This window comes from Marmota monax, unplaced genomic scaffold, assembly GCF_021218885.2.
Source record: "Marmota monax isolate L192 unplaced genomic scaffold, Marmota_monax_Labrador192_F-V1.1 WCK01_AAM20220418_F8-fsc00017, whole genome shotgun sequence".
In the NCBI taxonomy this organism is placed as follows: Eukaryota; Metazoa; Chordata; class Mammalia; order Rodentia; family Sciuridae; genus Marmota; species Marmota monax.
The window spans coordinates 7763576-7777088 of NW_026695241.1; the positions used below are offsets into that span (position 1 = coordinate 7763576).

Consider the following 13513-nt stretch of genomic DNA (forward strand, 5'->3'; position numbering starts at 1 on the left):
CTACTGGATTCTAGCCTCCCCCTCAGTAAGGGGCTCCTTGTATAAACATTGGCTTAGGTCTGAAAACTGGTTGAGAATCTATGGTTCTCCATTGTGGGAATTTAAGTCAGGTTTTTAGCCACCACATCTGAAGTTTCTTCTGTTAAATAAATTGTTAATCTGGTAGCCTACCTATTTCATTCATACAGAAATGTGCTTAATTAGCCATCAACAGAAATCCCTACAGACTAAAGTATTCTGATTATCAGTACATTCCTCCCGTCCTTTTCTGTAAAAGAATCTATTTTGGCTTTAGTGATTAAGAGCTGCCACTTGGCCTCTGCTTCTTCAAGGTTCCTGTTGAATCAGGGAGCCCATATCAATGGCAACCTCTCCTATGGTCATTCCTGACCTACATAGGAGAACAGTTACAGGGCTTACTAAGATGCAGGTGCTGCCCTTAATATGTCATTGCCTTAGTGAAGGAACTATTTCTAGACTTTAGGGGAAGGGGTAGATATGGTTGGTGGGTGGGTGGGTATGAGGTTGCTAATGAAAAATCTGCTTTAACATTCATACCTCCCTGTGCTGTTGATGTAGCTTAGTGGTAGAGCACTTGCCTGGCATGCATGAGGCCTTGGGTTTGATTCCCAACCCTGAAAAAAAAAAAAAAAAAAAAAAAGAAGCAGCAACTTTCTTCCTTCCTAAGCTTTTAGATTCATTCCTTTACAACAAGCATCAACTTATGGATCAAGTTTGACCCACCCTCTCATTTTTATAGTTTTTTTTTTTTTTATCACAACCATGCCCATTTACTTATGTGTTGTCTGGAGCTGGTTTTGCACTACAGTACAGTAACAGAGTTGAGTAGCTATGACCGATATTATATGGCCTGCAAAACTGAAAACATGTACTGTCTATTCCTTTAATAAAAATTTACTCATCTCTGCCCTACAGCATGCTGAGATTTGACCCAAATTATGAGTCTAGTGGCAACGGGTAGTTATGCTAGTTCTTCAGAAAGATGAGCATTCCTTTGCAAGGCAATTGCCCCAAAAGGTCAGACTTCTTAAACACAGGGAAAGAAAGCAGGTGAGACTCAGAAAAACAGAAGTTTGAGATCTTACCTTTGTTTAAGTCCAACGAGATGTGCCCTTTTGGTGCCCTAATTTTATTTCTTTTTTAAAATTTTGTTCTAATTAGTTATACATGACAGTAGAATGCATTTTGACACATCATACATAAAATGGAGTATACTTCTCATTCCTCTGGTTGTACATGATGTAGAATCATGCTGTTTGTGTAATCATATGTACATTTGGTAGTAATGTTCAGTTCATTCCACTATCCTTCTTACCCCCATATCTCCTCCCCTCCCTTCACTCCTCTCTGCCTAATCCAAAGTACCTCTATTTTTCCCAACCCTCCCCCATTATGGATTGGCATCTGTTTATCAGAGAAAACATCCATTCTTTGCTTTTGGGGATTGGCTTATTTTTCTTAGCATAATATTCTCCAGTTCAATTCATTTACCTAAGAATGCCATAATTTCATTATTCTTTAGGGCTGAGTAATATTCCATTGTGTCTATATACCACATTTTCTTTATCCATTCATCTGTTGAAGGGCACCTAGGTTAGCTCCATAGTTTAACTATTGTAAGTTGAGTTGCTATAAACATTGATGTGGCTGCATCACTGTAGTGTGCTGATTTTTAAGTTCTTTTGGTATAAACTGAGGAGTGGAATAGCTGGGTCAAATGGTGGTTCCATTCCAAGTTTTTTGAGGCCCTGGGTTTGATCCCCAACACTGAAAAAAAAGGAGCAGCAACTTCCTACCTTCCTAAGCTTTTAGATTTATTCCTTTACAACAAGCATCAACTTATGGATCAAGTTTGGCCCACCCTCTCATTTTTTATAGTTTTTTTTAATCACAACCAAACTGCTTTCCATAAGGGTTGCACTGGCTCCCTAATTTTCATACAAGAAATTTAGTGAAGCTGTATAATTCAGTTGACATTCTATATCTGCAGACAGTGAAATTTGTGTTTAGATTTTAGTGACTATAATGTCAGGTATTCTTTTATACTCGCTGTGGAAGCTTTCTCAGACTGCAATTCATGCTAGGAATTTAAGGACCTGAGCTCGTTACGTCTTTCTGTATAGATTCTTCATGCAGTCAGAGGAATCTGTTTCACAACACTGTCTTTTTACTTGTCTTTGTAGTCATCATTATTATAGTGGTCAAGGGCAGCAGCCTCTTGGGCTTCCAAGGCATTAACTTTAATAGGTAGTTTATTACAGTCAACGGCAGGATTAGTAACTTGATTAATTGTGACACCAGTGCATGCCTTGGATTATCAGCATCCCGTTTCCTACTGGTAAGGACTCAGCACTGTGCTCAAGCCCAAAGACTATGATGTGTTAACTAATATAAGGTGGTTAACTAGTAGAAGGCTTAAAAATATTTTAAGAGATGTATAAGGAGCAACTGCAGAAGGCAGCTACTATATTTAAGGCTAATGAACTTGAAGATCAAACTCCTCTACCACTCTCTGTGGAGAGTGCATGCATGCCACAGGACCCTGTACCACCTACCAGTGGTAAAGAAATTTGCCAGAGGACATGTGTCACAACTGGTCTAGGAAATCCTTTGTTATAATGGTAGGAAAAAAAAAAACATTAATCTGCTAATGTCTAGACACCAGAAGGAAGCAAAGTTCCTTCCTTCTGCTTTGGCCTTGCACTGTCCCTCTAGTACCTTTACTAGCACAAATCAAATCAGTTGGCAAAGGAAAAATGTTTATAGGATTCAGTTTCAGTAAAAAATAATGGGATTAAAATAGTGAATTTGGAGCTAAGCAGCAATAAAATTAAGAAAAAGTTCTTATTCTATTTCATGGATGTAACTGCCATCTATATGCTGTTGCCTCATATTTTTATATCTCTTGCCTGTACCCCCTGATCTCCAGAGAAGAATTAATATGTCAAACTGGCTCTTTGCTGTCTTCAATTGAACTTCTTAGGCATCACCATTGAAGCAGAAACCACCACTTACTCTACACTCAGTTGGTTAAAGTTCTTTCATATGTATTTTCAAACATGTCCAAATCCTACCACTTCTCATCATTTCCACGGCTGTCATCCTGCTCCAGGTCATCTCTCGACTCTCAGATCTCAAATTACATCCTACATTTCTTCATTGCCAGTTTATGCTTGTTAATTAGATGACTACTTATTCTCATTCTGTAACAGCTGTACCCCATCCCTCTTCCATCTTATTTCATGAAAGGTTCAAAAGCCTTAGGGTTTTTGTATGCTTGCTGCATCTCTTGCTGTCAGAGTAAGCCCATTGTTCTGTATTTATCAGTGTAGTACTAACCTTTTTTAAAAAAATTAATACTAACAATAATATTAATATCATTTGCGTAGTTTTGAAACCTAGATTTTTCTATCTTTAATAATTACCTATTGTCAAATTTCCCTTTTATTTTGTTTTGTTTTGTTTTCAAAATATTCTCATCTGTTAAATTAAGAGTGTCTCCCATAGAAAAGCAGTGGAGGCCCCATAGGGCAAGTACAAAATAGAATTAAAACTCCCAAGGGTTTGTCTTTAAAAAAGAAAAGGCAGAACCTATTTTCAAATTTTAAAAAACATTTTAAAAGATGGCCTCATTTCCTAAATTTCTGATTTCTTGGGTAGAATCTACTAAGATAGCAGTCTTCTCCCCCCACCCCCAAAAGTTTCCACTTATGTTATTGGCATTTGTTAGTTAATAGGTAAAATCTCTTTTTCTTTTTCATCAACTTAATTTCTGTATTGTTGCATTTTTTTAATATTTATTTTTTAGGTATAGATGGACACAACAGAATGCCTTTATTTTTATGTGGTGCTGAGGATAGAACCCGGGTCCCACCCACTCTAGGCAAGCGCTCTACTGCTGAGCCACAATCCCAGCCCTGTGTTGTTGCTTTTTAATAGTTCATTTTATTCAACAACTAAAGTCAGACCAGTACACTGCCTTATTAGGGAAAACCATTCCTGTATACCATCTTGTATGTTGGAATAGATCATATCAGGTATCAGAACATTCTCTTTTATTCAGTGTATTCACAAGAAGATTGAATGGAGGTAGAAGGGCAGATCCTTGCATATGAGGAAAGTTGTGTTAAAGTTTCAACACATCTTGGTTTAAGTGGAGTACCAGGGTAAGTTGTTGCACATAACACACACTTCCTCACTGCCTGCAACCCCAGTTCCTGTCTGCCTTTTCCACCAAACAACTCTGAGACAACCTAAACCCAGAGGTTACCAATGGATTGAGTACAATGGGGAAGACACCTTACTTCTACTCTTTGGGATTAAATGGTCTAGAACCGAGTAGGGGAACTATGGCCAAAAACAAGTTTTTGTTTAAGGAAGCTTTGATAGAAACAAGAATGACATATGAATTCAAATCCAGAAAAAAAAAATGCTACTGGGGAGAAATAAAATCGTAGCTGATGTTCTTAAAAAAACCTATAAGAAAGGGTTGGAGAATGACCTTTTATACACAAGCTCTAAGAACCCTGGACACAACAGGAGCTTTGTCTAACACAGTTTGGGTCTACTGAGCCAGATTTCTTGAGAGCTGCCTAGCAGGTAGCCTACCTCGTATATCACATCTGTCTGGCTCAGTCTGCAGTGAGAGTCCTTCAGCTCCATCAAAGTGCTCTCCAATGTGTTATAGGCATCCTTTTTTTGTTGTTGTTTCTTTCTTTCTTTTTTTATTATTGGTTGTTCAAAACATTACAAAGCTCTTGACATATTATATTTCATACATTTGATTCAAGTGGGTTATGAACTCCCATTTTTACCCCATATACAGATTGCAGAATCACATCGGTTACACATCCACGTTTTTACATAGTGCCATACTAGTGTCTGTTGTATTCTGCTGCCTTTCCTATCCTCTACTATCCCCCCTCCCCTCCCCTCCCCTCCCATCTTCTCTCTCTACCCCATCTACTGTACTTCATTTCTCTCCCTTGTTTTTTTTCCCTTTCCCCTCACTTCCTCTTATATGTAATTTTGTATAACAATGAGGGTCTCCTTTCATTTCCATGCAGTTTCCCTTCTCTCTCCCTTTCCCTCCCACCTCTCATCCCTATTTAATGTTAATCTTTTTCTCATGCTCTTCCTCCCTGCTCTGTTCTTAGTTGCTCTCCTTATATCAAAGAAGACATTTGGCATTTGTTTTTTAGGGATTGGCTAGCTTCACTTAGCATAATCTGCTCTAATGCCATCCATTTCCCTGCAAATGCCATGATTTTGTCATTTTTTAATGCTGAGTAATACTCCATTGTGTATAAATGCCACATAAAGCTCCTCAATTCCAGGAATCTTGACACATTTGCTCTTCTGACCGGAGGGGAGGGACTTATGTCACCTGGATAGCTGGGGAGATTTCAGGGGAATGAGGTCTCCAGCTGATGGTTGGTGCTGGTAAGTTCCCAATTCTTGCCTTGACCATGGTGGCCAGCTCACTTAGGGTCTCTTGATGGCACAGGTACTCACTCTAACTAAACACCCCTGTCTCACAGCAGGCTAGTGCCTGGCTATTCAGCAGGGTATCCGTGAGGGTCTTCCATACAACTTTGAAAGGAGTAATAGTGTTTCACAGATCTAGCAAGGAGGAGCAGAAATTATTGCCCATTAAGGAACGGTGGTGCCAGCCTTCAGCATGAAATGGGATCTCAGAGGCAAGGATGGCATCCAAAAGTTTCATCCTGTACAAATAGTTGTAGCAACTTTGATTTACCTGGGTTTCCAGTTGTAGCAGACTTGCGTCTGCAAGTTGCTGGGATTCATACTTGATGTTCTGAACACTGAAGAGTTGAGTGTCATTCTCCTCTTTTAAGTCTTTGGGAACATTGTGTCCCACAGGGACATGGGGTCCCGTGTAGGTTCATTTGCAAGTGCATGATTGCTTCTTCACAAAAATAAATAGCAGTACAAATATCAGGCTCCTGTAGGCCATCACATGCACCCAGGCACAACATTCACCCAGGACTGCCTCCCCACACAGAACTGCATGGTTTTCCCACTGCTCTGCCTTGTTAGCCAAGGCTGCAGGGAAGAAGCAACCATGCCTGGATTCCCTGGAGTTTGCCGGCCATTTGCTTATGGGGGGAGATCAAGCCAGACCTTGTCTGAAAACATAGTGCCTGGGGGACTAGGAAAGGAGGATGACACCTTCCTGTAACCCCTCCCAGCACTTGGATCAGACAGGCAATCTCAACTTTTTTTTTCAGCTTAATTTCTTTTAAGACAAATATCAGTACTCACTTTGGTTACATTTAGAAATGAGTTTAATTTTTTTTTTTTTTAGAATTTCTTACTGGAATTTTCATAGAAAACTTCATCTGCATCTCTTGACTCCTTTTTTATGTTGATTTGAAGCCATAATAAATATAGGCATCTTCTTTGAAATTAAAGGTCCTTCAAGCATGTATTTTTTAAAAAAGAAAATTTCCTAATACATACTCTTTTCTTCCTTTACCAGGTGGAAGATGTTGCTGTTTTTCTCCTGATGGAAAAGCTTTAGCTGTAGGTCTCAATGATGGAAGTTTCTTAATGGCAAATGCAGATACTCTAGAGGATCTTGTGTCTTTTCACCACAGAAAAGATATTATTTCAGATATTAGATTTTCACCTGGTAAGATTGCATTTATTTGATTATTAACTTTGGTCTGAATATGAGTAAATGTATCAATGTGTGGTTTATATTAGCTTGTTTTATTTTGGAATTTTACTTTTTTGACTAGAAGGAGCAGTAAGAAATAAAAGCCCTGTATTTGATTATGCAAATATCTTGCTTAGTGCTAATTCTTATTACTAAATTTTCCATATGACTTGGGCCAGGACACTACTCTGAACTTCACCTTTCTCATTTGTAACATAAAAAGAGCTTGACTGTTTTCATGACATTCTTGATATTCTTAGTGCTTTTAAAATTGTATTACTTTGTGCTGGGGATGTAGCGTAGCATGTGAGAGACCCTGGGTTTAATCCCCAGCACCACAAGGAAGAAAATGCATTAATTTTACTCATACATACCAGTTTTCTTGCATTCATTATTTATTACAAACCTATTATAGGGCTGGGGCTATAGCTCTATGGTAGGGCTCCTGCCTCACACGTATTAGACACTGGGTTCGATCCTCAGCATCACATAAAAATAAATAAAGATATTGTGTCCATCTATAACTAACAACATTTTTTTAAAAAACCTACTATAATACAGTTTTTTAAAAAACCTACTATAATATATTATAATACAATACAATATTAAGCAAAATTTACTTATGTTGGTCTAGATCTTTTTTTTCTAAATTTAAAGAGTTTTTTTGGTCATGAAAACATACCAAAATTACATCATATATAATTTTGACAGTTTGCTCTCCACTGAACTAATTTGTTTCACTAAAATTTACTTTATTATGTTATTTTTTTTAAATTGTAGATGGACACAATACCTTTATTTTATTTATTTATTTTTATGTCTTGCTGAGGATCAACCCCAGTGCTTCACACATGCAAGGCAGGCACTCCACCAGTGACCTACAGCCCCAGCCCCTTGTTAGTTATTAATGTACTTGAAAATGTAATCATTTATCATTTAATACATCTGTTCAATACTAGGTAACTTATGAAGCACCTAAGATTTCTCCAAAAAGATATTAAGAAAATTAACTCTAGTTGCAGAGTGTAAAAACATTTCCACAAGTAGAAAATGCCAAAATATGTTTCTGTTGTAGGATCTGGGAAATATCTGGCTGTGGCATCCCATGACAGCTTTATAGATATATATAATGTAATGAGTAGTAAACGAGTGGGAATATGCAAAGGAGCTACAAGTTGCATAACCCATATTGATTGGGATATTAGAGGTAAGACTTCAAACAGTTTAATATTTAATAAAAGTTTGATTTATAAATAAATTTTATTACACTAAAATTTGATTTAGTGTAGCTAAACATGATTTGTTTGGATCTTGTTAGAATCAAAAACCTTGTGAAAAATAAACTGTATTCTCAAAATTATTTTCCACTACTTTATTTTATATCTAAAAGGGAATGCTGTAAACTTTCTTAGTACTTTACCTTATGTCATTCAAATGACAGTACAGTAATAAGTTGTTTAGTTTGTGGAATAATATCAACATATTGTACATAAAGATTTTTAGTTAGGTAATGTACTAGTTATTATCTGATAAGTTTGACAAACTTCAGATTTGGAAATATAAATGTTAATGAGTATTTTAACCTCCTTTTCCTATTAGTTAATATGCATTTCCTAAAAATAACCATAATTATATAGCATAATTTAATGAGTATCTTTGTATTTTATGACAGTGTTTGATAAGTTAAAATAAATGTTAAATATTTTAAATGCTACCTTTAAGGGTTATATTTTTATATTTTCAACTTTAATATTTTAAATTAAGGATTCTCTTAGGTATTGCTAAACAAAATACTTGCATGCCTTTAAAAAAATTTCAACATTTGTTTCTAAGATTTTTTCAATATGCCTAAAAACAAATAGCTTCTATGTATTTGCATAAATAAAAAATTAAGCTGTTTATGAATTTAATTATATGGAGATTAAGAAAATACAATATCTTAAAATATTTTGATTTGGAGAGGAAAATGATTTTTTATACTTAAGCTTATTTTTTCCCATAAAATTGAAACATTATACCAATGATGTAAGTATTTATATGATATAAGTATGTTCTATATATTTTTTATTTTTTTAAGGAAAGCTTTTACAGGTCAACACTGGTGCTAAAGAACAGTTATTCTTTGAAGCTCCCAGAGGGAAAAAACAAACCATCCCCAATGTGGAGGTAGGAGGACACTGGTGCTTGTAGTGGTGTTCATATGAGTAAAAGTGGTTGGAAAACTTATGCCTACTTTTCATCATTTAGTTACTGTGAAGTTCATTCTCACATTATTTGAATGATATTCTTGGGGTGTGTTTATTTTATTTGGCTAGAATGCGTATAACTATGAAACACCTAAGATAGGTAAAGGAACAGATACTGTTTTAAGTAGAAGAATAAAGCTGGTATTCTAGCTATGCTAGAATCACTTTCCTCAAAGGAAAAGAGGTACCCACTAGTCACTAGTAAGGGACATACCATCTGATTTGAAGTACTGTACATCTGCCACATCTTTGGAACCCATATGCCTATGATGCTTATTAGTAGATTTCTCTTTTTTTAAAAAAAAATTAAGTGTCTTTACTTTTTTGCCTGACAATATTGGATTTTTTGTTTGTTTTGTTTTGGGGTGTTTTAGACATGGCCTAGGAAAACATGCTGAGTAAATTTAATATAAAAGTGGCTTTAAAAAAGAAAAATGTATGGGCTTGGGAAATAGCTCAGTTGGTAGAGTTCTTACCTCACATGCACATGGCACCACACACACAAAAAAAAAAAAACAAAAAAAAAGAAAAAAATTTAAAAAGATTGTACCAGACAGATCGGGCGCGTTCAGGGTGGTATGGCCGTAGACTTTTTTTTTCTTTCTTTCTTTTCTTTTCTCGCTCTTCTCATCCATTCTCCTCTACCCTTCCCCCTCTGGTCCTCACAACCTCAACATATGTGAAACCAAGAACTTTGCATGAAATTGGACTTTAAGAACTGAATCACCAGAATAGTATAATATAGAGGAATTGCATAGGCCCCACCTCACCCCCCCCTTTATTTTCTCTCTCTCTCTTTCTTTCTTTCCTTGTTATTTTTTTCTTCCTCCCTCTATCCCACTTACAACCTCCTAACTTTTACTATTTATACGTACGATAATTTTCTAAATACAGATAAGGAGTTTGAATTTATACATTCTTCCATAAATTACCCCTGTCTATTCATTAGAGTTCTACTCCAAAGTTGCTAAATTAGATTAATCCCATACCTTCACTCCTTTCCCCCTTAACATAGCATCCTATCCCTGACCCTGAGTTCTCTATACACCACCAGAAATGGTATGCCTTTTATGAAACTAATGACTATATTCTAAATAATAATTGAAGTCAACATCTGTAGACATAGAGTCTAACTATAAATGTATTAATAATGAAAACTTGCTCATAGATGATGTATTATTGGGAACTGTTAACATTGTTTTTCTCCACAAAATAGAGATTTTAGAACTATACAAGAGCAATATAGATTTATAGGGGGAAAATATTAACACAACAGTCACACAGAGCTGGAAAGAAACGTGAGCAGCACAATTCACAATAGCTAGACTGTGGAGCCAACCTAGATGCCCTTCAGTGGATGAATGGATAAAAAAAAATGTGGCATATATACACAATGGAATATTACTCAGCACTAAAAAATAATAAGATCATGGCATTTGCAGGGAAATGGATGGCATTAGAGCAGATTATGCTAAGTGAAGTTAGCCAATCCCAAAAAAACAAATGCTGAATGTCTTCTCTAATATAAGGGGGGGTGACTCAAAATGGGGTAAGGAGGAAGAGCAGTGGAAGAAGATTACCTCTACATAGGGAAGAGGGGTGGGAGGGAAAGGGAGGGAGAAGGGGAATTGCATGGAAGGTGGAAGGAGACCCTCATCTTTATACAAAACACATGTATGAAGATGTGAGAAAAAAAGAAAAAAAAAAAGAACAGCGTTTCCTTAGATTAGGTAGAGAGAAGTGATGGGAGGGGAGGGGAGGGGTTGGGGGGATAAGAAGGATAGTAGAATAAAACAGACATTATTATTAATATATGTGACTGCATGACCAATATGATTCTGCAACCTGTACACTCAGAAAAATGAGAAATTATATCCCATCTGATTCAAATGATATGTCAAGGTCATTGTACTGTTGTGTGTAACTAATTAAAACAAAAAATTAAAATTAAAAAAAAAGATTGTACCAGTTGAAAAACATAATGCATAATAGAAATTTAGACATGAACTGTTATGTTTTTTGATTATTCCTTTTTTTTTTTTTTTTTTTTTTTTTTGCCAGTAAGGATAAATACAGGAGCATCCTACCACTGAGTTAAATCCCTAGACCTCTATGTGTCTTTATATATTTTACTTTGAGATAGGGTCTCCTTGAGTTGCCCAAGTGGGCCTCAAACTAGTGAACCTCCTGAGTACCTGGAATTACTGCACCACTGTGCCTGGCTGTTCCTCGATTATTCACTATCACTGTATGCTCAGCATCTTGAACACACAGTGAGGGCTGGGGATGTAGCTCAGTTGTAGAGTGTTTACCTAGCATGTGTGAGGCTCTGGGGTTGATACCCAACACAGCAAAAAACAATAAAAAGCCCAATCAAGGAAGATGGCCGCTGCGCACGGAGGTTGCTGAAGTCCTGAGCGTGGTGCTCAGAGCAGCGGCTTTAATCGAGATTTCGCACAGCGTGTAAGAGCTCCTTTCACCGTTAATCTGTAGTGGACCACTTTGCCAAGCAGCAGGAAGAACAAAGAGATCAAAAAAGAGACGCTTGGCTCCCGGATGCTTTGCCGCCCAGAGCCGCGGGCGCTTTGCTCCCATCTGCTTCCTCTTTCGCTTCGCTCCAGGCAGAAAAGCTGAGTGTGTAATCAGCAGTGGATTGTAAGTACCCTAGGCAAAGAAAGCTCAGTGCGCCCCGCCTTTTTTTTTTTTTTTTTTGAATATTTTTTATACAGGGAGAGTTTGTGGATTGGGATCGTTGGCTGGGCTGTGGTTTCTGTGCCGAAAATCCACTCCGCGGGAGCCGCCATTTGCTTTCTGCTGGCTGTCTTGATGGCTATGGCTACATTGTCCGGCAGCCGCACCTAGAGGTTGGAACTGGGCTGCGTGCCGAGCCCTGTCCTCCAAAGGCTGGACCGCAGCCTTGAGCGCCTGGGTCGCCTGTTCGCCGCTGCACCCTTGGGTAGAGCCTGCTCTGGGGTCGTTCTGCATGCCCCTGCGAGGGGACCCGTGCTTCAGAGGAGGGAGCCGGAGAGCCGCGGTGACAGCCGCTTGGGCCCCGGGGGCTGGGCACCGGTCGGCGGCGCAGCTACGGTCGCGGTCCAGCGCAGCGCCCCTGAGCGTGGCCCCGGGGAAGAGGCGACGGCGGCAGGGTTTAATTTCTAGAAATCTGGACTGGAAACAGAAGCAGCAGTTTGTATAATCCCAAGAACTTGCTTATGCCAGGCAACATGAATATCATTGAGGAGATCTAACATGGCTGCGGGCGGGGAGAGATCAAGTCTCTGACCTCTTCAACTGCGCGGGCATAGGGAGCTGTAAACTGTATAAATGCTGTTTGCTCAGGATCACTAGGCAATGCTGAGCTGACGTGGATCTGGGGTGTACAGTCTGGGCCCCTCAGAACTCACACACCAAGCCCGGATCGGCTGCATTCAAGCTCCGGTTCGCCTGCTTCTCGTGACTCAGCACTAACGATCCCGCTGAAATAACTGGTTGGCCCTTAGGAACTTTCAGAGGTAAAAACCAACCGAGCCTTCATAGGCAGTGGCCACAGGATTGAAACGGGGATTGGGAGAGACAGTCAGGACCCACCCGTTGCATTGTTCACCCGGCAAAGGGAATGAACGGTCACCATTTACATGTGATACCACCTTGGCAGAGAACTGACGTCACGGGCGGAGGAGATAACTGCATTGAAACCAGCGCAACAGGGCTCCCAGGAGCAGCAGACATGGCGTGTAGCCAGTATTGTGGTGAGCGTCACAGGTGAGCGCGGCCTGGCTTGAGGAAACACAAGAGAAGGCCCTAAGCACTCAGGATTGGAGACCCGCCCAGTCTGTGAGGAAGAGCTGCTACACAGTGATTGGTTCCCACTTAGTGAGAGGAGAAGCTTGGCCCAGTGGGCACAGCTCCACCTACTGGAAGAGAAATTAATCGAACTCTATGACTGCATTTATTATTATTATTATTATCATTTTTTTTCTTTTTCTATTTTTTTCTTTCATTTTCAGTTTTTTTGTGGCTGTTCTTTAACTTTTTTTAAAGTTTCTAATTTTTTTTAAATTTTTTTATTTTTATTATTATTATAATTTTTTAATTTTAATTTTCATTATTTTTATTATCATTATTAGTTTTGTAAAAAAACTTTTTTTCTTTTCTTTCTTTATTTTCTAACTTTTTTGTGTGTGTTTTGTTTTTGTTTCTTTTGTCTTTTCATTTCTTTTCAATTTTCTTATTCCCCCTTCCTTGAATTCTACCTGCCTACTCTCATTCTCTTTAGTGACTTCTTCCCTTCCCTTCTAATATCTTTCCTCCCAAGCATCAAATAAATTTATAAGAGTAAACAGTAACTCAGCAGTCAAACAGAACAAGAATTAACATGAGCAGCATAAAAAAGCAAGGAAGAAAAGGGGTACAAACAATGAAGGACAGCCTAAATATTCAGGAGGACCTAGAGTCAGCAGAAAAATGGTCATATAAAGAACTCAAGGAATACCTTAGACAGATGGAATGGAACCTTAAAGAAGATACGAGACAGCAAATCCAAACATTGAAAGAACACTTTGAA

At 38.2% G+C, this 13513-nt stretch overlaps 1 protein-coding gene and 1 pseudogene across 5 annotated transcripts in view; one reads left to right on the top strand and one right to left on the bottom strand.

Moving 5' to 3' along the window:
* Positions 1–13513, top strand: part of Eml5 (EMAP like 5) — a 190995-nt gene that overhangs the window by 129346 nt on the left and 48136 nt on the right. For all 5 annotated transcript variants that reach the window (XR_006851029.2, XM_046440696.2, XM_046440697.2 and 2 more), the window contains exons 22-24: positions 6524–6676; positions 7779–7910; positions 8781–8869. Coding sequence is in view for 4 of the 5 variants with exons in the window: in XM_046440696.2 (XP_046296652.1) it covers positions 6524–6676; positions 7779–7910; positions 8781–8869 (374 nt within the window). In the remaining variant the exon portion in view is untranslated. The remainder of the gene's footprint in view (positions 1–6523; positions 6677–7778; positions 7911–8780; positions 8870–13513) is intronic.
* LOC124090412 (protein C1orf43-like) lies at positions 5314–5998 on the bottom strand (annotated as a pseudogene).